At 37.3% G+C, this 27,701-nt stretch overlaps 3 protein-coding genes across 4 annotated transcripts; 1 reads left to right on the top strand and 2 right to left on the bottom strand.

Annotated features, from left to right (window-relative positions):
• Window positions 1-11,531: 11,531 nt before the first annotated feature.
• LOC126699590 (GRF1-interacting factor 2-like) lies at window positions 11,532-16,251 on the bottom strand. Of its 2 annotated transcripts, none has more exons than XM_050397494.1 (4): window positions 15,939-16,251; window positions 14,349-14,451; window positions 12,287-12,368; window positions 11,532-12,203 (listed from the first exon to the last, which is right to left on the bottom strand). In XM_050397494.1, exons 2-4 carry the CDS (start codon window positions 14,387-14,389, stop codon window positions 11,751-11,753), a joined length of 576 nt encoding a protein of 191 aa, XP_050253451.1. In that variant the 5' UTR covers window positions 14,390-14,451; window positions 15,939-16,251; the 3' UTR covers window positions 11,532-11,750. The 2 variants fall into 2 exon arrangements, with proteins under 2 accessions (XP_050253451.1, XP_050253450.1); XM_050397493.1 differs by having other exon boundaries at window positions 14,349-14,425.
• Window positions 16,252-17,130: 879 nt separating this feature from the next.
• Window positions 17,131-20,611, top strand: LOC126699240 (uncharacterized). The gene is made up of 2 exons (XM_050396948.1): window positions 17,131-17,349; window positions 20,285-20,611. The coding sequence occupies exons 1-2, from the start codon at window positions 17,227-17,229 to the stop codon at window positions 20,378-20,380; spliced, it is 219 nt and encodes a 72-aa protein (XP_050252905.1). The 5' UTR covers window positions 17,131-17,226; the 3' UTR covers window positions 20,381-20,611.
• Window positions 20,612-21,435: 824 nt separating this feature from the next.
• Window positions 21,436-25,660, bottom strand: LOC126699239 (probable leucine-rich repeat receptor-like protein kinase At5g63930). The gene is made up of 2 exons (XM_050396947.1): window positions 22,161-25,660; window positions 21,436-22,048 (listed from the first exon to the last, which is right to left on the bottom strand). Exons 1-2 carry the CDS (start codon window positions 25,225-25,227, stop codon window positions 21,684-21,686), a joined length of 3,432 nt encoding a protein of 1,143 aa, XP_050252904.1. The 5' UTR covers window positions 25,228-25,660; the 3' UTR covers window positions 21,436-21,683.
• Window positions 25,661-27,701: the final 2,041 nt, after the last annotated feature.

Here is a 27,701-nt window from a genome sequence, read left to right as displayed (position 1 = left end):
TAAAAAAAAAAAGTAACAGCGTATTTTTTTTTTTTTTTTTTTTAAGTTCAGGGACAAAATTGTCTTTTAGGGCGAAATTGGTTGGCTTTAAAATATTTTCAAATTTTCAGTTTTGTCATTTTAATCCTTTAACTTTCAATTGTTGTCAATTTAGTACTACGTTAATAACGGATAATTATTATTCAGTGATCCTGGAGCACAATAATTTCCTGCTCTCTAGGTTTATATTTAGGAATTTCTTACTAAGTTAAAAAAAAAAAAAGTCTCATTAATTAAATTCATTTTGAAATTTATCTCAAAAAAAAAAAATTCATGTTGTGATTTATTATATCCATGTGAGAGGGAGAGCATGCATTTATTGTACTTTGGGTGTATTGAATAATTACACAATAACATAATACTAGGCCGTTATGATACTTACATAGGTAAATATTCAAAAGTAGAGATAATAAGGTGATTTATTATTGATAATTTAATTGTTACAAAAAGGAGGGGAGGTTTGAATCTTGGATCTCATGAATATACCAAGTGTCAACTAGTTGAACTAAAAGCTCTTGGCTCATGCTTATTATTATGAATGTGTTATTTGACACCCAAACAATTGGAATAATTGAAAAAAAGAATTGATTTCGAGATTATTTATTTATATATTTATTTTAAAAAAATGGTTGATATCTATTTCATTGATAATGATTTCAAAATTAGACCATCAACATGTCAGTTACACATACTGTTAGCCAGATTAAAAAAAAAAAAATTATACACTATATTGATACATACAAAATGTAGAGTGCAATATACAGAATTACAGATTGCATTAATAAGATTTTAATTTAAATAAATATTTCACAGTTTTAACGCAAGAAAGAAAATGTAAGTAACGAACCTTTCTTGATGGACCCCTACCTTGTTTCTCATTTGCCCGTTATCTTTTTTTTTGGTAAACTGGAAACTTCATTAAACAAAACTAAGAAACAGAGGCACCAACAGGGCCTACTCTGTTCAGATACATCCCATTCTTATCCGCCTCAATGAGGGGAATTAAGTCCACAGGCGGACTGGACAAAGAAACAAAATCAGAAGATTGCATGAGACCTATCCTAGCCAACTTATCTGCGCACATGTTGGCTTCTCGAAATATATGTCTGATACGGCATTGTGGAATGCGAGCGACTAGTTGTTGACAATCATCAAACAAAGGGGAGAGGATGGTGTTGGCATAACCAGTATTGCTAAGAGCAGTAACTAAAACACTAGCATCCAGCTCAACAAGGACAGAATGATAGTTCATAAGAAGGCAGAAATGAAGACCGTCTCGAAGCGCCCAAGCCTCAGCTATGAAGCTGTTCGTATGCCCAATATGTCTTGAAAATCCCCCAAGCCATCGACCTTGGTCATCTCTTATCAGACCTCCACACCCCGCTGCATTCAAATGATCAGAAGCCGACCCATCTGTATTTAACTTGACCCAACCTGGCTCTGGCTTTTCCCAGCTGATCTGTCTAACCACTCTAGTTTGATTTTTGCTAGGCCGATTGATGCACAAAGCATACTCCGTGGCTTGCATGATGATACTCTTTGCCAAATGAGGATTTGCTCCTTTACCCTTGAAAACCATTTGGTTACGTTGCTGCCAAATAAGCCAGATAGCAAAGGGAAACAATACATTCCAAGGAGGGTGGTTTGAAGAAGACAGCCACTTTGACTTGGCATTGATGCTTAGCCAATCTTTGATTCCTTGAGAGAAAAAGGTGGAGTTGTTACTGTGAACACCAAGTTGACACCATATTGGCTTCACCACATCGCAATCTCGGAGAGCATGGATAATGGATTCGTTTGCTGCATTGCACATTGGGCAGGAGATATTTAACTGCATACCTCTAGCCGCCAAGCACTCTTTTACACCTATGGCCTGATGAAAGCATTTCCACATGAACATTTGGATTTTAGGGAGGGTACAAAGTTTCCAAATCCAGGTGCCATCAAAGGTATTAGTGTCCTGGTAGTCCAAGGCTAAGAGGTAGGCACTCCTAGCATCAAAATCCCCCTTAGGGGAGAATTTCCACGCTAGCTTATCTCCACTTCTTGCAAAAATGGGTGTAGGGACTGCCTGGACAGCGGCCTTAATTTCTGGGGGAAACTCAAATGGAATAGTGGACCAATCCCAACCACTAGTAGAGCAAACATCCTTGATTTTGAGGTTCTCGGTCTCACAAGGGAGAGGCCCCTGAATAAGATTCCTTAAGGGACCAAGATCCGACCAGCAATCATACAAGAAGTTCAACTTGCTGTCATGACCAGGAACCCATTTAACTCCCTTTTTAAAAACCTCTTCCCCTTTCCGCAGCCCTTTCCACGTGGGGGAGCAAGCAAGCCTAGCTGCGTTTCTGGAATTGATTCGCTGCCTAGTGCAATACTTCAGCTTTAGGACTTTTGACCAAGAAGCGTTACTCTCCGTATGCATCCTCCAATTAAGCTTGGCCAGAAGGGCCGTGTTTCTGCCTTTGGCTGTTTGAAGCCCCAACCCACCGAGGTTTTTTGGTTTTGTGACTTTACTCCAATTGACCCAATGCATTTTCTTAGCTTGATCCGTGGATCCCCAAAGGAAACTCCTATTCACCCGGTCAATACCATCCAATATCTTGCTTGGCAATAAGCTACTTTGCATAACATACGATGGAATAGTAGAGGATGAAGATTGAATGAGGACCATTCTGCCTGCCATGGATAAAAGATTAGATTTCCAACCCGCAAGTTTTTTCTTAACTCTATCCAGGACAAAGGAAAAATCTTGCCTGCGGTTGCCTGGGTGTTTAATCGAAAACCCCAAATACTTACCCAAATTAGAGGTTGGGGAAAAACCAAGCAGGCTGGACAAGGCTTCTCTTTGATCGGGATCAACATTCGGAGAGAAAAAAACCCGGGACTTTGCTGCACTAATGGTCTGACCCGATTTAGCACAAAAATCACTAAGCACTTCTCTTATGGCTAGGCAATTCTCCGGATTGGCATGGGGCAAAAAGGACTAAATCATTCGCGAAGAAAAGGTGCGAGAAAGGCAGCCCATTTCTGGAGGTCTTAACTGGCTTCCAGTTCTTATCAACACACTTCAACTCAATCAAATGGCTTAAGTACTCCATACAGATGATAAGGAGGTAAGGGGAGAGGGGGTCCCCTTGCCTAATACCTCTCGAAGGCCAAAAAGGCTCCAGGCAGCCCCCATTAAAGATTAGGGAGGAGGAAACCGATGAGAGGCAACTCATGATTAGCTCAATTAGACTACTAGGGAAGTTTAAGATAAGGAGCATTTCTCGGATAAAACTCCATTCAATCTTGTCGTACGCTTTTTCAAGATCAATCTTAATGGCCATGAGACCATTTTTCCCTTTAGTCCTGCCAATAGTATGGACTAATTCCTGGACAATGATGAAGTTATCCACCCCTCTCCTTCCTGGGACAAACGCAGCTTGAAGGGGAGAAATTAGTCTCTCCAAATGCGGTCTAATCCGCGCCACAATAATCTTAGTGATGATTTTGTAGACCGAGTTACACAGGCTGATGGGTCTATAGTTGGCAATGGTTTCAGGGCCTTAAATCTTGGGGATAAGAACAATATGGGTTTTGTTAAGGTATGCTGGGATTTTCCTATCAGAAAAAGCTTTCAGAACTTCATCCTTAACTGAGTCTCCCACCGTTAGCCAAAAACGCTGGAAGAAACCCGCATGCAAACCATCCGGGCCCGGCGCCTTATAAGGTTTCATGGACCATAGAGCATTCTTAATCTCCTCAACACTAACCCTCTCTTCAAGAGATGATTTCACCTCATCCGTGAGTTGAGTACGCCACTGATTTCCTAAAAAAGGGACCCGGTGACCACTTTCATGAGAGGTGGTATACAGCTTCACAAACCCACTTCTAAAGAACTCCATAACCTCCCTTTCCTCAGTTATCCAATTCCCCAAATCATCCATGACAGCTGCAATGTGGTTCCTCTTCCTTCTTGTAATAGCAGACACATGATAGAAGGCCGTATTACGGTCTCCCTGGATCATCCAGTTAATTCTGGATTTTAAGGCCCATAGATCACGTTCTTGGTCCAGAATAAGATCAAGCTCTTGATGGAGGTGCTTCTCTAGATTAATAAGATCACTGCTCGGTTGGGCTGCCAGAGCTTTCTGAACCCCGTAAATTCTAGCAATAACTCTCTTTTTCTTGTGATGGATATTTCCAAAGTGAGTTTTATTCCATTCCGACGCATCCCTGGAAAAGATGTTAATACACTCTGCCAACTCTCTACCCCCCCCCTCCAGGCCCGAGACACCACACTGGGAAAAGAGGTATCAGAGAGCCAAAACTCCTGGAATTTAAAGGGTCTAGTAAGATTGATGTTTCTAATAGGAAGAGTCTCCATAAGAACCGGACAATGATCCGAATGGCATCTAGGCAGGTGCGTGACTCTTGCATCGGGGTAAAGCAGGCACCACTCCGAATTCATGAAGAATCTATCGATCCTCTCAAGGATAAGATTATTTAACTCTCTTTTATTTGTCCACGTGTATCTCGGCCCAGAAAACCCCATATCAACCATATTGCAAGAATCCAGGCAGTCCTTAAAGGCTAGAGAACGGTTAACATGAACACCTCTCCCCCCAAACTTATCTTCCTCAACTAAGGGTTCATTAAAATCACCGGCCATAATCCATGGCATGTTGTGAAGTTCTGCCACCTTGTTTAAATTTTCCCACAAAATTCGTCGCTCCTCACTTCTAGGACTAGCATAAATTGCAGAAAAAATCCAAGTAAAGTTAGAAGGACGTACCTTAACTTCGACATGAATTTCCTGCTCCGTATTGGCTAAAGCTTTAACTTCCACTCTGTCTGAGTTCCACAGAAGCCAAAGACCACCAGCGTACCCAATTGTTTCAGTGTGAATGGCCCCGTCAAACGGGAGCCTATCAGTAATTGCTTTGGCTTTAACTCCACCAAGCTTAGTCTCCATGATTACCATAATGTCAGGATCATGGTTCTGAACCAAATCACGAACATGATTCTGAAAGTTAGGCTTCAGAGCACCCCTGCTATTCCAAATAATTATCTTCATAATGAGATGATGGGCGTTTGAGCGGAACCTGTCAAAGGGAGGAATAAGCTTCATCTCCTTCCTCAGAAACCATCTTATCCACTTCCCCGATTTCATCATCCGACCCTTTCCTGAGGTGAGGACCAGCTAAAATTCCCGCATCCTCATTCTCCAAACCCAAGCTTCCTTCTTCTTCGAGATGACCCACCTCACTGTGCACTTGGTCCTTACTTTGAACCCGTCCATGGCCACTTGAGGATTGCCGATTCCCATTGCACCCATTAATAGCGCCCAAACCTTCATCATTAGAAGCCATGAACTTGAAAGAATCACTTGGGGAAGCATTGGTTTCATGGCTAGCACTGGAAAACGTACTGGCAGAGAGGGGGGTGAGTTTAGATGGAAGATCATGGAATGGGTTTGTGCCGGCGTTGCTAAGGGAATTTCCAGGGGAGCTTCTAGCTAATATCTTTTTGCCTCTTACTGAATGAAGAATCTTCTTTCTGTTTAAAGCCAAACCGGATAAAGGGCCAGACTTACTACCAAATGTGGCGTTGGGCTTACCTTGAAACTCAGTATTCAAGCTTGGGCCGAGGCCCAGCGAAGGATCCATTGGTGTGAAGCCCGCCTCATTATATTTTTTCCCCCTAAGAATATCATTTCGCAGCCCATTCTTGGAGCGCTCAGCTCGCATGTCATACGACATGGAACGGTTAGCAGCAATCCCAGCTGGTTTGGTGGACCCCCCCTGACTAGGATTTTGGCCTTTTCCCTTGTAGCTCCCTTTTTTCCTTGTAACAATCATCCAGGGGCCATACTGATATGAGGCGTCCTCCACTACACTCGTACCCGACGTGGATTTTGCAGGCATAGTACTGACCGATTCAGTACGATTTTCCTCACGCCCTTTGCATGTCCCAGCGTTCTCTTCCGGAGCTGCCTTCGCCGTGTTCACCGACTCCTTGCTCTTACTAACGGTGTAAGGGCATGATTCCTTCAAATGACCCAATCTCCCATAAGAAAAACAGAGTCTCTGAATGCCTTCATAATTCACGGCCTGCTCGAATCGTCCAATGAGGATGGTGTTGATCAGAGGCTTATTGATATCTATTTGAATGCACAATCTCGCATACTTGCCCCTTGCTTCCATGGCAGTATGCGTATCTATCCTTAACACCTTACCTATGGATTCACCGATCTCTCTCAGGACCTCTGCCTCGTACAGTTCGAAGGGAAGCTGATAGAGACGAACCCACACAGCAACCAGCGAGACGTTAGCTGAAGAAGGCTTGAAAAACGGTTCCCATGGCCTTATGGATAGGAAATGGTCCCCCAAAAACCAAGGTCCCCGACTTAGAACAGAACTTAAATCTTCCTTGGAGAAGAACCGAACCAGGAAAAAACCATAGCTGAGATCAACTACGTCCATTCTACCCTCAGGTTTCCAGATTTGATTCAGTTTGCTCTGCATGTAGGAGAAACTCACCGAACGTCCCACCAACTTTACAATGACTGCCTTACACCAACGCTCTCGCAAGCGTTTCTTGGTGTCTTTCGAGAGTTTGATGGCCACCAGGCCTTCACGGAGTTCACCGATATCCTCATCGTCATTGTCCGAGTCGTTTTCAGCGTCCATAAGGTCTGTGAAATCAAAAGCATGAGCAAACGCTCCAGGGATTTCGCCCACGAGCTTATCCCTGAATGATGCATTTTCCTTGCTCCAGTGGTTACTGTTGTTTCGCATTGGAGAGCCCTCACTGGGTCCTTCATTGAACTCGGCGTGCTGACTATTTTTCACCTTTTTGTTGCTCCGGGCTAGCTCCGCTTCCTCTTCCCTAGAGAGAGTTCGTGGCTTCAACATATGCTGCAAATATTGATGGCAACGCAACGCAACTCATTTGCCCGTTATCTTATGTCATTTTGTACCCGTTTGGTTTCAGCGTCTGTGTTTTCAATTTCGACGTTTTTCTCTCTCTCTCTCTCTCTCTCTTTTTTTTTTTTTTTTTTTTAGCCCGCATTTGTTAACTCTTCTATAGTGAACAGTGCATGTATTCACGGACCCACAAATTCCACTTTTCAACAACTTTTTCATTAAAAATAAGTCTTACTGTACTATTCACACATTTAAAAATTATTTTGCTACAATGTATTGTAAAACTTTGATAAACTAATTAGTCTAATTCAAAACCATTTAATTGTGGTAGGTCTAACTAAATTGTTGATTCTCAAAAAAGAAGAAAGGCGCCTAACTAAATTGCTTAGCAGAAATACTGCTTAATCGAACCTAACAATCCACCAAATTCCAACATTTAAATGACAGAAAGACGGTAATTTGAGAGATGGAAGATTGGATCATGTAGCACCAGTTGAGAGATGATAAATTTTTATCCCAAAAAAATAGAGATGGTAATTGCTTTTGTTCCTGCTATGATTCTTTTACCTATACTTCAGCAAATTCAAAACCATTTAATTATACCACAAATATAACAACTTCTTCATGGAGTTTTTTTCTTCACTATATCATAGAGAGGGGGAACTAAATTCCGTTGCTGTTGGTAATGTACATGGTACCGAAAGAATGAATGCACCAGCTCACTTTTCAGCATTTAAGCTGATCTGCATTAGCTTTTCAGAAGCTCTCACATCAAATACAATAAGACTAAAGGTGCAAGAAGTTCACAATTGTTAATTTGACTACAATTGACTAGTTGTTATTGACAGGGAAAAAAAAATGATGTTAGTGAAGGATCTTGATAAATAAAACCAGTAATAATACCTCAATTCAACTAATGTGAAAAAGTGAAAATTGTTTATTAGATATTACTAATTTTACTATACAGAACTTACAATCTGATGTCACCAATTATTAAAAAATAATTTAAACATATTCATTTGGTGGTTGAAGCCCATTGCTGACATTTATTGTCACGTCAGTTTTTGTAAGCTTATTTTGTAAAATTGGTAGTATCTTTTAACACTTTTCAATTGTTGTGTATCTGGGATTACTCTATCAAATAATTTTCACAAAGAGAAGTGTACTCTGTACATGGTTTCTTGATTTGTCACCTGTGGTTGGTATGTTTTGGTTTTAATTTACGGAGATGAGAAGAAACTTTGAAACTGAATTTTAAACGGGTTGAGTTCACTTAACATTGAACATTTAAAATTCTATTTAATAAAATTTAAGCAGTGCTAAGCACTTTTATACTAAATTAGATTTTTTTAAATGGAAATTTAGATAATATTTTAAGAGAAAAAGAAACACTTTTAATACAAAAACATTTTTTTTTTTTTTTTTTTTTGTGTAAAGAAAATTAATATGAAGTGTAGGGCCGGGGAGCTTATGATCCAGCCCACGCTTTATCCAGACTCAGGGTCCGTGCCGAGGAGGTAGTGTGCCGAGGACAAGTGATCAAAGGCCGAGGTGTTAAGGGGAACAACTGTGGACGACCCTATCCTCGGCACTCCAGGACTTCGGTGAGAAGAGCAACGTCTTGGTGAAGGCTATCCCCAAACAGCCCCCTGAAGGGGATGTGAGCGGAATAGGGCCCACGTGGAGGTACGGTGCAAAATTGGTTGAAAGGAAAATATGTCCCCTCCGCATTAAATGCACCTGCCAGCGTCCTGATCATGTTAATGAGAAAAGACGCTTGGACGGTATAACTTCGATCATCACAACTAACAGAAAGTAAGATGGGACAACTGATGGGACGGGTACAGAAGTAAGCACCTGCCTGACCAACAAGTGGAGGGCTAAGATCAATCAAGAAGGACTATATAATGTAAAAGTTAGTGCGCCAAAAGAGGGGCTGGGAGAAATGGCAAAAAACCAGAGCCTCCCAGCCCGCCTCCAGGAGAAAGACTCCTAATGCGAAAACGACTTAATCATGTATGAACACCACGAGAAACCCACCGTCTGGTGACTGAGGCCTAGCCTTTCAAACCCACGCTCTACAAATGATATTGTTTGGGCCTTTTTACGTGCGAACCCAACACTGTTATGGTTCGTTACGAATCGTGTCCTTACATGAAGTGTTTTGTAATTTAAATAAGTAATCAAGTATGGTACATATAATTAAGGTATAACAATAAAAAACTAAGGGGTTTAAAAATGTGAATCCAATACACAAAAGGGTTTAGACATTAAGCACTTCTTTACTGTCTCTATAAATCATGGGCAAGACTTAGGTACAATATTTAAGTGTTGTTCCTTAGGTTCCTCTCTTAAAATTCTATTATGTGGAATTTTTCTCATGAGATGAAAGTGTATTTTTTTAGCTAAGTAGCCATATGATTGAATCTTAAGAGGGGAACCTAAGAAATAACATCTAAGGTACTGTACTTAAGTTTTGTCCATAAACTATTGCCAAGATTACTGAGGAATTTTGCACTGCTATATCAAATTTGAAAACTTTACTAGACTTGATGGAGTCCAAACATCCCTACTCTTTGCGATGAATATCACCCAAAATCTCGTAATGGTACTTCTTTCCGATTTATTGGTGAATATTTACAATAAATTTTACAAAAGTTGTTTATTGGTTGATACAATTATTGATTATTACAAGCTTTTTCTTCCTCTCTAATTTGTAAGGGCACCTTTTGCAAATTCAACTATTCAAGCATTTTAGAAGTATTGACAATATATTTTGTCATATGAAAGTTGTGAAATTCACAAAATTATGTTTATAGAAATATTATTATCTTTTTTTTTTTTAAATTATTATAAAAATAAAATTTAATACAGAAGATTGTTGACAAATTTGAGTGGTTCTCTTTCAACCATATGGTTTCAAAATATTGAATAATTATAGTTTAGGTTAACTTTTTATATCATATTATATGGTCTAATTTACTAATCAATAAAAATCCCGCATATTGCACTGGAGTCATGCACATAACATATATATATAAATAAATAAATAAATAAACAAATAAGGAGTGGCATAGGTAAAAAAAAAAAAAAAAAAGCAATAAAATTCAAATCCTTGAACAATAATTTTTATATTTCTTGGAAATAACATATAAAAAAAAAAAAACATTAGGTGTCTAAAGACAAATATTTATAAATTTTAAAATAAAAAATTTTCATGCAATGTATATCTAAAAGCTCAAGTGTAGTATTTATTGTTACTAAGCTCCTGTTGACTGTTGAGCCACGCTAGCCTAGCATTTTGGTCTATTCAGTCCAATTCCGTCCACTTTGCTCTTATTCAGTCCTTTTTGGTTCACTTTGGTTCTATTCAGTCAACTTCAGTCCTTTTCAATCCATTTTGGTCCTATTACGTCTACTTGTCTACTTTGGTCTATTCTGTTCTGTTAGGTCCATTTCGGTCTTATTCGGTCCATTTTGGTCCGATTCGGTCTACAATGGTCCTATTTGGTCCACATTGCTCCTATTTAGCCCATTTGGTCCACATTCGTTCTATTTGGTCCACTTTGGTCCTTTACGAACAGCACATGCAAAGCACAAAGTTTGTGATGTGAGAGAGAGAGAGAGAGAGAGAGAGAGAGAGATAAAGATTGTTTGTGCAATACTACCTCCCAAGCCTTATTGTGAGAGAGATTTACTTTTTGGATATCCCTTGCTACTACAACAGAATTGGTCTCCTTTAGCTCTCGGATATGCTTATTTCTTGACATTCACAACACATTGACAACAAAAATTGCATTAAGCAGAAAGTTATGCGCTTCCTATGGGGATATCTTGAACAGTTTAGTCACATTTAAAGGAAAGCTCATCATTGATAAAATTTCAAATTGCCCATTTCATGAAATTTAATTGGTCAGACCACATAATTTGAGCTATAATATGTTTTTAAGTGTTTCATTTTCAACGTTGCCTAAGGGATAACTATCATCCTCAATAAAAAAAAATCTTTACTTTGAACATATCTTCGGTTGAAAGGGAATTCTAGGCTATTTCTCAAATAAATAGTTTGAATATCTAATGAATCTTTGAGCTCTAAATTTGATTCCAATCTACTTTTGTAAGAGAAGATGCAAAGCTGTATCAAGGAGATTGGCAAATATACACCATTGATTCACCACTCACATTACATGTTTAAATATAAGGTCCCTTAATTGGTTGTTGAGGAAGATGAATTCTCACTACCTCCATTGCTGAGGTATTGTCAAAAGTTTCAAAAACCTTTAATCTATCCCACCTAAAGGAGTTTTGTATTTTGTATTGATCTTATCAGACCCCCGATTTGTTTGACAGTGTAAAGCTGGATTAGGTTTTGGTTTAAGTCAAGAATTGTAAGGATCCATGGATCTTCCCACACATCCAAATGAATTGCAATCTTGAAGTAGACTGCGCGTCTATTGTATCTGCTCTCTCTCTCTCTCTTTCATTATGAAACATTCAATTAACTCTAAATTGAATATAGACACTTGCATTGGCAATGTACCTTGCTGTAAAAACTAAAATAGATGAAGGCAAAAAATAAAAAAAAGTTTGTCATCTATAAATGAAAACGCTTTGCCCCAAATTTGTAATTGACAAACAAGATTACGCCAAAAGCATGATTGTGCAACATACTTCAACCACTTCTTGAGTGTTGAGAGGAAAAGACTTCGGCACATGTACTGGGATGGCTAGAGTAGCAGCCCAAAGCGGGTAAATGCAGAGAAAACGAAAAACTGTAAATGACCAGATCCGTCTTGCTTACGAATCTGTGCCTTCATCACGTCTGGAAGCTAACTTTCCGAGAAAATCTCCAGCACCAGCCTCTGAGATATCTTGTTTGCTTCCCTGCATACCAAACAAATTGCTTCCCTGCATGGCCTGATACATTCCCCCTGGTCTCAGACCCATCTGCCCTTGGAAGAATTGCTGTTGCTGTTGTTGTTGCTGTTGCTGTTGCTGGAGGTAGTGTTGTTGTTGTTGCTGTTGCTGGAGGTAGTGTTGTTGTTGTTGTTGTTGTTGTTGCTGTTGTTGCTGTTGCTGTTGCTGTTGCTGGAGGTAGTGTGATTGTTGTTGCTGCTGACGCTGATGCTGATGCTGATCATTCAACTGGAAAGGCAACTTTGGGGTGAAAAGACCTGGTTGCTGCTGAGACATTGTTGCCTGGGGATGCTGCATGAAAAGCCCTTGTTGCCCTGTGGATTGAGAGGGCATCTGCAAATATTTTAAAATGATAAGCACAAAAAAAAAAAAATATTTATCCAATGGTATGTTTTGGAAGGGGATGTATGATTTACCTGAGAAGGCACTGGTGGCTGTGGATGGGAATCAGCGATTTTAGCTAGATATGTTAAGTTATCCTGAAGTCGGGCTTGATACCTAAATCATTTAAAATGTCAGATGATGGTTAGACAGGTTCACAATGCATAGCTATGCTGAAGATGATGATCCCAGGAACATAAGCCAACATATATTATCCTAAAAAAAATAAAGATTGAAGCACCTTAGTTTTGACTTGAGATTCAAACAAAACAAACAAATCATGCACCTTTAAACACTATTCTGATCCTGAATCTCCTGATAATTTTGCATACAACTTAAATTGAGATGTATTAAATGCTATATAATTTCTAGACGTCCATTGATATTAATACTATGAATACTAATGGTGAAGTTGATAGGAACTTAAGACATCATATATTCTATGTCTCTGTTTAGATGCTGAAGCACTGACCAAGTAGGAAACACAAAAGATGGTGAAACTTGTGCAAATACAAGAAGATATATTGCACTCAAATTTCAATATTTCCATGAGTTACCATGCAAATATTGTAACTACAGAGATTTGTGTTGATATAGACAGCTCTAGACAAAAATAGGCTTAAAACCCAACAAAACCGTATCTACAGAAGTTCTTTTGACCATGCAACTAAATTTATGGCCACATTGAATAGGTCATTAGTTGCCAAACTTGGGTCTCTTGCCCTTGTACTTGCAGCACCTTTGACTGAAAAGAAAATGGTCTTTGTTCAACAATTGAACTGTCTCATCCTACTTTCATATCTAGTGTTTTTTTTTTTTTTTTTTTTTTATAAGTTACTTTCATATCTAGTGTTAAATTAGTGGTACATCTAATGTCGAACAAATGCATTCATTCCTTTATATATATATTTGAAATGCATTCATTCATCCTTTCTCATCCCACCACTTATCCATTTTAACAACTAGGTTCAACCTTCATTTTATGGCCATGCAGTTTCATGATCGTAAAACAGTATTTGAAGTAATAGCAAATTTTTTTATCCATGCATAAGCTATACAAGAGTTAGCCTTAAGCATCTTTTGTCCCTGAATATTTACTAATCCCTTGTTATTTCTAGCTTTCTTGAACTGCATGCAATACAATTTCTTATACTAAAACATTTCATTTTAGGACCTCTCTTTATAGTTTTGAGTGAGCATTTACATCAGCAATGAATTTGTAAGCTGAAAACAACAACATTAGTATATCAAAGTACACCAAAAAATCTCCGACCTGTTCAACCATAAGAAATGGGAGTAAAAAGAAAGTTCAATAGTCAAGTCTTATATAAGAAGAATCCTGCTTTTTTCTCCAGTAGTAGTTCAAACATCTGATAAGCTAGTTGAGTCCATTTCATCTGAAACCCCCACATAACATAATTATAGAGCCCATCAAGTATGAGAAAATTTATTCCTTGGTTAAATTTTTTTGATAAGTGGCCAAACAATTCTCTATGATTGTTCTCATACTTTGGTCTTTTCCCAAATAATTTTGCTCCTCATTGAAGATTCATAAGTAAGTTATGACATGTATTGGCCAAGTTTACATATTCAAGTTGGTATGAATGTCAGTGACATATGTATGCTAGTACTAACAATATCAAAATTTTCTGGAGAAGGGAGCTCTGGCTTAAGCTTGTTTCAAACTTTAAATGATAAGAAGGTAATATATCCAAATATGCATGTTCTTATTTGGTTTTTCGGTCTTTAGTAGGTGTGTTTTTCAAACTTTAAAGAAACCTAATGGTTTAAGACTCAACAAATACACAGTAACTGAGGTGCAGAAGTGAGATGCTGCTGCTTCCAAACAGTACATGATAGATCTTCTTTTCCTTAACCCCAAATGAGCGTATGGAAAGTCAAAAAAGTTATGGGACACAATTTGACCAACCAAAAGGAAAAAAGAGAGAAAAAAAGAGCCTATGCTTATTAAGGAATTCAAATTTAGCCTGAAACAATCAGCTCACAATAAAAATTTGAAAACAATACGGAAGCTACCATTAAGTGGAATATTGGAAAGAAGCAAAAGAAAAACATCCTAGTTAGTTTACCACTTACTGGGCACACTCGGCAAATTTTCCCACATTTTGATTTTCCATTATTGCCAGAATCAAGTCTCTATTCTCGTCCAGGTACTGCACCAAGCATAAGAGATCAAAATCTATAAATGAGTGAGTAAAAGGGAGTTCCTTGTTCAGTGTAAGGCAAAGTGAAAATTTCTACTAAGATATCATGCCATCAAAGAATTTTTAAGTTGCAACAAATTGAACTTGCACCAAAACATTTCTGTCCAGACTTCTTTATGATCCAATTCTAAATGATATGAGAAAATTTAGAAAATTTGAGCTTGTTATAGACAAAACCATTAATCAGATACCAGCAATAAGGAAAGAAACGGGGAGGGCAGTCTTCAAAACATGCTAACATATGAAAATCCACCACTAATGGAGTAATAAGGAGGAAGTGCTAGCTACATCTATGCTATACCCTAAAATGACTGGTTAAGTTACAATTGGGGTTTCTTGTAATCATTTATATAGTCCAGTTCAACCTAGTAAATGCCGAATGTGGGACTCAACACACGCTCACACAACACACACTTATCAAATCAACCACATAATCTAAGGAATCACAATCTCCCTACTTAAATTCTTGACGTCATCGTCAGGTCTCACATTGTGTTGTAGTACCCTTGAGCCACATGGTGTTACCAAGTCAGCTCTGATGTTATTTGTAATGAGATGATGAAGTGTTATCCATATTTGTTCTATACCCCAAAATGACAAGTCAAATTGCAGTTGGGGAATCACTTATATACCTCACTTCGGCCTAGTAAGATGTAAGACTCAACACACATGTATCCAATCCAATCCACATAATTTGGGGTATTACATGTGGATACCGCATTTGATTGAAAATTCATGCATATAAAAACATTAACAGGAAGTATATAAGTACATATGTTATATGGAAAAATCAGATTGAGACACAAATTGCTATATGATGAATGCCTTTCTTGGCAAAAATTGCTGCTTTTAGCGTGATTAACTAAGCCACTCATCAGAATATATATTAAGGAGCTTGCAGTTCCCAATTTGGAGAAAATTAACATTGAGCTTAGTTTTGTTACTTGTGCTCGGATGCAATACCCACCCACCCAAACAAGCTTATAGTGTCACTATTTGTGCGCCTACAATATGGACCAGAAAACCACAACCATATGGTCCTAGATCAATTAAATACAGACCACATCACAAATTACCTCTCTCATCAAAGTTATGCAATTGAATAAAAGGACATGGTCCAGGGCGCTGCATGTGAGACAAGACAGCGTCCAAAACCTCTAGGAAAGAAGTGGATTTTATACAATCAACATATCAAACAGCTCAGGATCATTTTCATGGTTCTTGCATAAACACCTCAACACCCCCAATAAAAAAAAAAAAAAAAAAAAAAAAAAAAAAAAAAAAAAAAAAGATCACCTTTAAAAAAAATTAATACCCATCAAGAAAAATCAATAGGACTTATAAGATTTCAACACATAGCTAACTGGGTTCTGACACAATTTGTATCATATTGCATATCTTACAGACATGCACACATATAACACATACATAAAGACATTGAAAAAAAAAAAAAAAAGGGTACCTTCTGAATCTGCTCAGTGGTGATATTAGTATTTGCAGGAATTGAAGGTGCACCATTATTCAACATATCTGGTGATTGCTGCTGCATTTCTGTCCTCTATAATCTTTGACTACCCAAAAAAAACAAAAAAACAAAAAAACCAACCCTAGACCTTGTTTACTTCAATGGGACCCTCACGCACACCCAGAGCCCACAGGTAAAACTGTTTGTATTGTGGTATTAGTACTATATAGCATATACTACTACATAGTCGCCGTACTCTACTATTATTTCATCTATTAAAACTCTCCTGACAGGCAGTGACAATAACAATAGTGAATATACCCATAAAACAGTGTTGCCAAAGGCAATATTTATTACTACGTTTCTCAAAAAAAAGAAAAAAAAAAGGCAATATTTACTACTTCCAAGACAAGTAGACAAACACACCCTCCCTTTGAAGACACGGTGTCGTTTTAGTGACTATATACTAGTGTGCAGAAAACACGCCAAGCTGCTAAATCCGATCTGATCCAACTAAACCCGTCGGGTTGGGTTGGGTCACAAATTTTTTTATATAGCGGGTCAGGTTGGGTTTGGGTCATAAAATTACAAACCTGACCCAATCCGACCCACCCATATTTTAATATATGTTTAAAATATATTATATATTTAATAAATTTTTTTAAGAAACCAGCTGTAGAGCACTTCCTCGGTTCTTACTATCATATATAATATAAAATCGTATTAATTCTTTTAATATGTATTTAAATATATTATATAATTAAAAAAAATTTAAAAATTTTAGATATATTTTGTTTATAACTGAGTTAGGAACTTGTGTATATTTTGTTTATAAATGAATTAGGATATTATTTCATTTATATTTTGTTGATCAACTCAGTTGGATACTTAAACATATTTTGTTTACAACTAAGTTAGAATATTAGTTCATATATTAATATATATTTTGTTTATTAATTCAGGTGGCAAGTGTGATATATTTTTTCTGCTCAATTTAATAATAATAGTAATAAAAAAATTGTCCAACCGAAGATTCAACTCGACCCTTGGATTGAGTTGGGTTAGACTTATGTGATACGTTGGGTTGGGTCAAAAAATCCCCTCAACCCGATTCATTCACAACCCTACTATATAGAATGTACTGTATTATATAAGACTAAAAACCTGTTGTGCTGTCGTTTTGGTTGGTACGACATACGAGTGCTATTACCCATTTTATAACTATCAGGTCAGAAACTCAGAGAGAGACAGAGAGAGAGAGAGAGAGAAAAACGAAAAAGAAAAAATGGGTTTTGTTCTTCGAGTGAGATTGGCATCGTTCTTCACAGGAGCTGCAGTGGCGTCGTTTCTGGGGCTTTACATTCTTCACAATGATTACAAGGTTGCCCATGACTCCATTTCCCAACAGGTATAAGCAAAACCCCGAAAGATCAAAACTTTTTTGATATTTGTTGGTGGGTATCGTTGAATTTTGCTTGTATGAAGCTGAATGTGGGTTTTCAAAATTTTTACTCATTTTGTAGTATTTCACAAAACCCATTTCGTGGATTACGGGAATTCTAACATTTGGGAAGAATAGAAATATATATCAAGAAGTGAAGCTAGAAACTAGGTTGATAATTAGTTGATTGATAAATCATGAATTTGCAAATAATAGGAGACTATGCTTGATGCTTAGCAAGTTTTTATATGTAAAAAGTTGTATGAATGTGTGGATAAATGGTATGCTTTATTTTGAAGCAAGCTAGATAGACTAGATAATTGGGGTTTTGGAGGAGAATGATTGTTGAGAGTTTGAGATAACAAACATTTTGGCTTCCTTCCAGATAGGCTTTGTTAGTTTATTTGTGGGCTTTTTGCCTTTTTGTGAAACTAGAAGTATATGGGAGAAGTTGTGTGTATTTCATGTTTGTTTAATTTGGTAGAAGTATTGAAGGTGGTGAATGTTTGCTTGTCATGGTTCAGTAAAGGCGAATATGTGATGTGGATTCTGATAACTGCGTAAAATTCTTACCATTTTGGTTTGATCTTCGTGTTTATGAGTTCTAATGAGCTGTACAGTGAGTTGCTTTTGTTTGGTTGAGTTTGGGGTTTAGAATTCCTTTAGGTGTTTATGGCATTGGTTTTGTGGTGCACACTGCACAATCAACCAATGGAATAGGATTGGGATCTTCCTCTGGTGCATGATAAAACACCATTTTGGATTGAATAGTATGGATTTGAAAAATTATGGATTTTTAATTGGTGGATTCCATGTGCACCCGGTGGATTTTGAACTTATGTCCTCACCTTACACCTTGCTCTTACTGGGGAACGAGGTGCAATTTGAGTTAGAGTTCATTGGCTTGGAAAAGTAGGGATTTGGGGCAATTAAAACCAAGCCATGTTGGTAGTAGTAAATGAGTACACTAAGAGGCTCACTAAAACTGAGAGATGCAATGGGATTTAACTGGTATTGTTAAGCCATGTTCCCGATGTGTTTTCAACCCTATACCTATATTCATCCTTGGACTATAGAAGTGCTTACTTTTTATTAACAAATTTCATGTACTCCACCTGAACTACCTGTGTTTCCAGGTTGTGTAAAGCCATTAGAAAGCATTTCCAAATTCAAATTTGGTGCTAATGTGATTAGGCAATGCATGACTGTGCTTTTAATATGATGTGACTGAAATGATTCATCAAAGCATGCCAGTGCCTATGACACTAAACCATTGAATGCATATATGGAGACATGCATGTATGCAGCAATGTAACCTGTAAGAATCCAATTACTTCTGGAAAAACAAAACAGGAGTAGATTACTGAAAGAGGCTCTGCGATATAATGACAAACTGCCAAAAATTATTAGTCTTCATATGAAACTGTATTGGATGTCCTTTTTTTTTTGGTTTATAATGATTTTGAGTAAGATTGTATTTGGAGTAAAAAATGAAAAAAAAAAAATTTGTGCATTAGATAGGTTCATTTTGCATCTTTTGTCACGGCCTAAAGCATGTGGTACAAAGAGGGATTGTTTCCATTTTAGGTCAGTAAGGTCTCCTGTATTTTCAGGCTATATGAACCATACTGAAAATTATTTAGGAGCTGTTTGGTAGAGGTGTTTGAGTATTGTTGTTCAAAATGATGTGAAAATTGTGGTTTAAAAATTGTTGTGAAAACACGTATTTAAAGTACTTATAATGCAAAAAATGTGTTTGGTACTATATTTCTAATAATGCCTTTTCAAAAATGAAAAAAAATATAATTGTGTGTTTGGTATGTGCATGTATTTTTAAGAAAAAGTAAGTACTTTTCTGACATGAATAGTAAAATAACTATTTATTTATTCCACTCAAAGACAAGACAGCAGCTCCTCCCTCTCTCTCCTTCCTTTCTCTGCTTCCTCTTCGTCTAGCTCATCCCATCTCCCTGTCTGATCTTCCAAAAACAATCCAAACTACAACGCAACCCACAATTATATACCACATATCAAATTAACACAACCTACAAGGCCAAAACACAGCAGCAGCAAAACAAGAGAAATTTCAACCATAGCCCCACACACACACACACACACACACAAATCAATGACCCATGTTAGATCAGAGACCCAAAGAAATTTCAACCATAGCCCCAAAATTTATGCTTCCTTGTCCAATGCTTAAGGATCTTGGCTAGCAGTGGCATGGTTGTGGTCATTGCCAGTGACCCTTATTCGACAGTTTTGCATGAAGGCGAAGCCCAGGACTGTTGAGAGAGAGGGAGCCAATTGAAGAGAAAAGAGAGAGAGGGGTCTGAGTGAAGAGAGAAAGAGATATGAGTATGAGTTTGTGAGAGAGAGACGTTTGCGTTAAAGTCGAAATCAAGTCAGTTTGTGGGTCCCACACTTTTCTAAATATTTACAAAAATGCCATTGAACAATGTTACTTGAAAACTAAAAATTGGTATGGATGAGTTCTCTAAATACAGTGTTTAAACACCCTAAATTGAGAATTGTGACTAAACACTCCAAAATAAACACTCTTACTGAACATGTTTTTTTTTTTTGGCTCCACAATTTTTGGTGTTTAAACACTGAAAACTGTTGTTTGGAATCGCTTACCAAACAGGCCCTTAGGCATTTCAATGGGTGGCCTGAATAAAAATGACCTTTGTTCTTTTGTCTTTTGCTTTTCTCTGAGAAAACATAGCAGTAAGGTCTCGTATTTTTTTTTTGGCTATATGAACTATACTGAAATTTATTTTAGGCATTTCATTGGGTGGCCTGAATAAAAATGGCCTTTGTTCTCTTGTCTTTTGCTCCTCTGAGAACATATTTGTATGATCCTTAATTATGACTCTCTCTCTCTCTCTCTCTTCAGGTGAAAGGCCTCACTGAGTCACTGGATAGACGGATTTCAGCATTGGAAAAGTTGAAAGAAAATGAAACTTCACAAAGCGTGGAGGCAACAGAATAGGTGTATTGAGGCCCGCTTTTGCAGTTTGATGTTATGGCTCCCAGCATTATTTTTCTTAGTATGCAAATGGTTGCAGAGTAGTTAACATCCCGCCACCCCCTTTTTCTCCTCTCCCTCTCTTGAGGAATAATTACTTGTCTTTTGGCATACTCGATCTAATTAAAAACTTGAGTTCTTGTGTTTGTATTGGATGAAAACTTCTGCTGAATTTGAATCGTGATGTTCACGGCATTCAAATTGTGTTTGTTGTAGCTTTTGTTCTCAGCAGCTATCTGCAAGAAGTGATGCATCATCTCCATTAGTTATTTTATTTGTGGTTGAGGAGTTGTTTAATGATAACGAAATTGCACTATAAAGTTAACTGCAGCATCTGAATGAGCAAGACATCCCTGAGAATGGCAATGTATAAATAAGATGTAGAAATATTCAGCAGCCTGATTTTATGAATCCTTGCAAATAATCTGTAAATATCTAGAGTTTAATCATGTTGCGATGTCAAATGCTTCTTTAAAAAAAGTGTGGCTTCCTTAATGCCATTTGATGCACAGTTTTGGGTGCAGATGATGTATCCACTTGGGGGCTAATTGCGCTCAGTTCTTCTAGAGACAATTTTTGTCACAACTTGTTTAAGCAGTATCTATGAGTGGTTAACAATTGGTTTTACATGAACATAATTTCTTTTCTACTGCTAACATTCCATCACTTTATCAAGTTGTGGCAAAAGTTGTCTCCCTACACTATTGTGGTATCACATTGCACGCCTTTTGGTTATAAAGTGGTAGTATCTGGATTGCGTACACCTCCATTCTAGATTATGGGGAAATTAAGCTGGAAATGTATTGAAGGACCAACCTTATCTTTGCATTCTTTGACGGGGTATGCTATTAACATGTATCTCTTGGGTTAGAGCATAGTCACGTAGGAAATGACCCTAAAAGCTGATGGCGAATTTGTTCATGCTTAAGGGAGGGTACACCTCAATATCTTATAATCCTTGAAAGCTAATGGTGAATTTGTTTGTGAAGATTTCTAGTGAAAATGATAGAATATGTGAATGATGGAATCTTAAACCTTCAACTTTATATATAGGAAGTCACCATACAAATCCATGGAAAATTTCAGGAGCAAAGGCCTGAGTGCATGATGCGTGTCAAAGCTATCTTTCTATTCTAAGAAGCTCAGATTCGCGTGCGCTGCAGAAAGGCACAATTTATTAGTGAATTCACTGTTTTTTTAATATTATAATTTTCTTCACATAAAAAGCAACGTGAAAGCTGTAGAAGATTTTGTATCAAACTCTATTCTAAACCCTTGAACTCTGTCTATCATGTATGGTTCTTTCATGCTTATCGTTCATCTTGATAAGGAATGCTACTACATCTCTCATGGAGGGTCTTCTCTCTGCCATTTGTTCAGTGCACTCAAGCGCCAAGTCTAACAGCTTCAATGCCTTCTGTTGTTCATCTCCATCCCAGTAACTGATTTCCTCATCAAGGAAGCAAATGCACTCATCATTTTCCTGCAGGTTCTTCCTTGTCCAGGAGACAATATCTAGGCCTTCTTCAAAGCAAGGGTCCACTGGCAATTTTCGGCAAAGAAGCTCTAGTAGAATGACTCCATAGCTATATACATCACATTTCTCTGTCAACCGAGTGGAGTATGCATTCTCTAAAATGTAAATGAAAAGCACAAAGGCAAAGAAGACAGAATGTTAGCTTCTATTATCAATGTATCAATGTTGACAATAAAATGTAAGTCGTTATACTGATTTGTGACCAACCTGGTGCCATGTAGCCTAAGGTTCCTACAATTACAGACCTTGTGGTAGTGGAGCTTGAATCAGAATCATTAACCAATTTTGCCATCCCAAAATCTCCGATCTTTGGTTCCAATTCAGAATCCATTAGTGTGTTATCTGATTTGATATCTCTGTGGATAATTTGTACCACACAATCATGGTGAAGGTAGGAAAGACCTTGTGCAATACCAAAAGCAATTCGATATCTAGTGTCCCAGTCTAAAGCCAAGCAGGGTTCACTCTGGTGTAGTACATCAAAAAGGGTTCCTCCTGGCATGTACTCGGTGACAATGTAGCCATATCCATCTTTGATGCAATACCCTGCCATTCTTACCACATTCCGGTGCCTAATTAAGCTTAATGTCCTCAGTTCATGTCTAAAGCTTGACTTGGACAAGTCCACCCTCTTGACTGCCCAATGCTTTCTGGAGTTTGCAGATTCTGTGCGGTAAACAGTCCCGTGTTTGCCTCTCCCAATCACATATTTGTCACTCAAGCCTTCCGTGGCACGCATAATGTCTTCAAATTTTAGATCATCAGGTAAATCTTCGGTCATTGATCGACAATGATGAAGAAGAGATTGATCAGGAGTAAGTTTCTTCCCAAGGCCTCTAACCATTAATATGTAAATTAGAGCACAGAGTAGTGTCACTGAGATTACAACACCAATAATCACACCAGCCAACACTTGCCCCCTTTTATGAATATTTCTAGCTTCAACACAATATTTCTCTTCAATACCAAGCAAGCAAAGTCCTGTGTTTCCAAGGAAAGATCCTGGATATGAAGCCACCAATTTTAACCAAGTAGAAGGGAGTTTTCCTGAGATATTATTGAATGATATGTTCACAAATGTAAGGGAGATCATGTTGTTTAGTTCAGTTGGTATCTCACCAGAGAAACTGTTACCTGATAGGTCAAGAATTTGTAACTTGTCTAGATTGCCAAGACATGCTGGGATACTACCAGAGAGCCTATTGTTGCTTAAATTGAGAACTGAACTGAAATGATGAAGTTTACCCAAACTGCAAGGAATAGTACCTTCTAGCATGTTGCTTCCAAGTTGCAATTCAAACAGACTATGTAGGGAAGAGAAAGAGTCAGGAATAGCTCCACTGAATTTGTTCTCTTCAAGGTGAAGGTTTTGCAGTTTTGTAAGTGAGGTGATCTCCAACGGAATGCTTCCTGAAAGAGAATTCTTGCTCAGGTCCAGTTTGATCAATCTTTTACAATGTCCCAACTCAGAAGGGATACTTCCAGCTAGTCCATTGGAAGAAAGTCTCAAGATTTGAAGATCCTCGAGTTTACTGAGCTCTGGAGGTATGGTGCCAGATAGACTATTTTCTGAAAGATCAAGCATTGTTAAATTGCTCCAATAACCTAATACTGGAGGTATTGTTCCTACGAGCAAGTTATTTCGAACTTCTAAGAAAGATATTCCAGAGTTCTTACTCAAATCAGCTTGTATATTCCCTCGTAAAAGATTGTTACTAAGAATCACCCTCCTAAGAGATGAACATTTTTCAATGCCAATTGGAAAACTTCCATTAAACTGGTTGTTTCCCAGTGCCAAAACCGAAAGACGATTGCCAGTACATATACTAGAAGGGATTGGTCCAAATAGATTGTTCCCAGTTAAATCCAATTTAATTAGACCAGGAGAGTTGTTCTTCCCAAGCTTGGATGGCACCTGTCCAATGAGACTATTACGAGCTAAGGACAGGAATGTGAGCTTTTTCAAATAGATAATTCCAGGTGGGATTCTACCAGTCAAGCTATTGTTATACAGAGCCAACTCCACAAGACTACTCATTCTACCAATCTGTAGTGGAATATGGCCTTCAATATGATTATTGAACAGAAGGAGGACCTCAAGATTCTCAAGGTTGCAAATTTCCTGAGGAATTGTTCCTCTGATTAAGTTATTTTGAAGCCTAAGTTCAACAAGTGAAGAACAGTTTCCAAGCTGAGGAGGTAATGAGCCATCAAGCATGTTATCAAAGAGAAACAGATTGTTCAAATCTTTTAAGTTTCCAATTGAAGGAGGAATCTGATCCACCAGCTTATTATCAGAGAGAGCAATAGTTGTTAGCCATTGGCATTGAGCAATTCTTTCAGATAAAGTTCCATTTAGCTTGTTGCTTGCAAGAACAAGCTCTTGCAATCTTTCAAGACCCCACAAAGTCTCTGGTATTTCCCCTTCAATATTGTTTTCATTAAGATAGAGAACTTCAAGTTGCAAAAGACCCTTGAAGATCTCTGGTGGAATGACACCTCCAAACTTGTTATTGGATGCCATAAACATAGTGAGGTTGTGACAGTTGCTCAAAGTATGAGGTAAAGATCCAGAAAATGCATTTTCATGAATCCAAAGATTAGATATTGCACATAAAGGTGAAAAATCTGGTAAAGATCCAGTAAAGTTGTTTGTGTTCAAATAAAGATGCTTCAGTTTTGGTAGATAGAACAGTTCACTCGGAGGCTCTCCATTCAAATAATTATTGTACAATCCAATATATTCAAGGTTGATGCAGAGGCTTACCTCAGTAGGAATATTACCAGAGAGAGAATTATAGCCCAAATCAAGCTGTAAAAGTCTCTTTGATTGGAAAATCTCAGGAGGGATTGGTCCTTGGAAGCCATTGTCATTGAGAAGAATAGTATTCAGCTGGCCACAGTTTCCAAGCAACTGAGGGATGCCACCAGTAAAATTGTTGCCACTGAGGTCAAGAGAGAGCAAATTTTTATGAAGGCAGAGATAGGAAATGGAATGGTTTAAGACACCAGAAAGTCCAAAGCCTGAGAGGTTTAAGGCCTTGACTTGAAAGCCATTGTTGTGGTAGCAATAAACTCCTGGCCATTTGCAAGGTGAAGAAGGTGAATTGGACTTGTTCCATGGCAAGAGATTCTGAGAATGTTTGGGAAGGCTATCACGGAATTCGAGAAGGTATATGGTTGATGGAGCTAATGAGACGGACAAAGCTAACATGAACCTAAGAGAGAATAGAACATGGTATGAAAAGATCAACATGGTACAATTTCTAAACATAGTGGATGAAAAAAACGAACATGGTAATTCTGTAGATGAGCTAATGAATTTTCTTCTAATGGAGTTTGGTTGCTACTCCTTGTATTTGCTATTTGTGGGTACTGAATGAAGTCTTTAAAGTGTTGCTAATGCTAAATGTTTTCCTTCTTTGTTTTTCTTTTCCGAGAGGAATATTTGATGTGTTTCCACAACTTCTAAGAAAGTGTGGGATGCTTTATGCGAGTGAGAGTGGGTGGAAAATGACAGCAGCTTTAAGAAACATGCACAACATATTAGGTTGGTCGTATTCTGTGGCACTCAAATCAGAACATTGAGTACATTGCCAAAAAAGGATATCAGAATATTGAGTGTGTCACACTTGGATTCAAAGAAAAGTCTCTATGATGGGCCAGGTTGGCGAGCAACAGAGAGAACATGATGAAAACAAACATGACTCTCTCTCTCTCTCTCTCTCACACTTCATTTCATGGACAAAAGCCTTTATGTTAAGTTAGATTTTGCTGAAGCAATAAGTAATGTGTTTTTTCAATTTCTAAAAGGAAGTTGTAATTTATTTTTCAAGTGAAGGTGATTTGGAAGGTCAAATGCAATAATTGCTCTAATAAAGTTCAAATAGAGCGCCACATGGCAGGACCTCAAACTCTCCCGCATGATGCCTCTGCTTTTATATATATAATAGTCGTAGACCCACGCGATGTGTGAGAATATATAATTATTTTGTAATATGATATAATCCATAATTTATTCTCTAAAATTTATTGAAGATAGTTTTCTCCTAAAAAATTGAACTATTTCTAAAAGTATTTTCCAACTCTTTATCTCTACAAATATATTATTATATTATTTTGGTTTTTTTTTAGATATGATATTTGTAACCCAATAATGGAGGGACATGCCAACACAACATTCAATTTCCTATTTTTCTTCCCATGATGAGACTGTATCATATTTTAATTCTTCTAAATTTTGAGGTGCAACCTTCATATCAGTTGCTAAATCCATAATTCCTAAAAGTGATGTCTAATTAGTTGCCAACAGAAAAGAATAAGACCACAAAAAAAGAAAGTAAAGTGAAGTTTTATAGGTTAGAATCATCATGTACAAAAACTTATTTACAATAAGGTAAATAAATAAAATACATATTAAACAAACCTTACTTCAGCAAAATGATCAAATTTAATCGACACTCACTTAAATCAATTTCCATCAAAAACAAAACTATCAAATTGTAATGTGCCATTGATTCCACCCATGTCCACTAAAAACCTTTATCAATGTGTCCATGTACAAATCACTCAATTGTCATTGTTCTGAATTCCCACAAAAAATCAAAATAGAGCATATACAAATTGTAAGTAAGTGAGTCACCTGTATTGCCATAACATGGTCAAAGTTGACGGAAAACTTGCTAAACTCGGCCAATTGTTCTTGCCTCGGAGAATATGTATATTAGCATTCCAGGTTATGAATTTCAAATGGCTATGGGAAGTTATCAGATTGTATCAGTTGCTATGCCCCAAAAATAGCAATTGCTTCTACCTTCATTGGAACACATCAGCTATATCATATTGTGTTTAATAAGGAAAGAAATAGAAAAATCCAAAAGAAATAGTATTGTTAAGTTTTGTCTAAAACTCATGTACATAATATTCTACATATTCAAGAAGAGAAAATTCTAAAAATAAAATCAAGTTGTTGAAAAAATAGCATAATTCAAAATCTAAAACTAAAAACCCAATTATTGTTCATGTACACAGTATTGTAGATAGGTATTCAAAAATCAAGAACCAATTAGTTTTTCTATCCACACAACAATTAGCATAAAGTTAGGTACTAATGGAATTTAAAAATAATTCAGTTCTTTGAATTTACTCAGTCCTAAAATACCAAAAAAATTTCTCATAAGCTAAACAATCCCTAAAGTTATTCGTCTACCAAACAGGCCAACTAAGGTCCCAAATACAAAAATTCTAGCCACAACACAACAGTCTACTTAAGTTGATGTACTTTGAAGAATTAGAATTTCCTTTAAAATTTTAGGATAAAAAAAAAAAATTAAACTGTTACATCCCATGTTCCATACACAATCAAACTCTACTCTCTTTTCTCTTCCATTTTCCCACAATTTTTGGGACACCAAACAGTCAAATTAAACAATAAAACAAATTATTAGTATAAGGAAATGAAAATCTATTATAGCTAATGTGTATTGAACCATAAAAAGCAAATTATCAAGCACCACCCAAGAAAAGCAACAAATTCATTCCTTTTTCCTTCAAAAGGTTCTAAGAAAAGAATGGTTACCAATTGATTAGTATAACCTTCAATAGATTAAAAAGCCTCCAATGATAGCGAGCCTTGATCATTGACATCTGTCGAGGAATTGACAAACAAACAGAGATAAAAATGAAATTTAGTTCAACATATAAGACGACTGGAAAAAGAGAAAAATAGCAATTTCTCTTTGATGAAAA

Source organism: Quercus robur, chromosome 9, assembly GCF_932294415.1.
Source record: "Quercus robur chromosome 9, dhQueRobu3.1, whole genome shotgun sequence".
NCBI classification, from domain to species: Eukaryota; Viridiplantae; Streptophyta; class Magnoliopsida; order Fagales; family Fagaceae; genus Quercus; species Quercus robur.
Note: the sequence above shows the minus strand (reverse complement) of the source record. Positions and strands in the feature narration are given on the sequence as shown.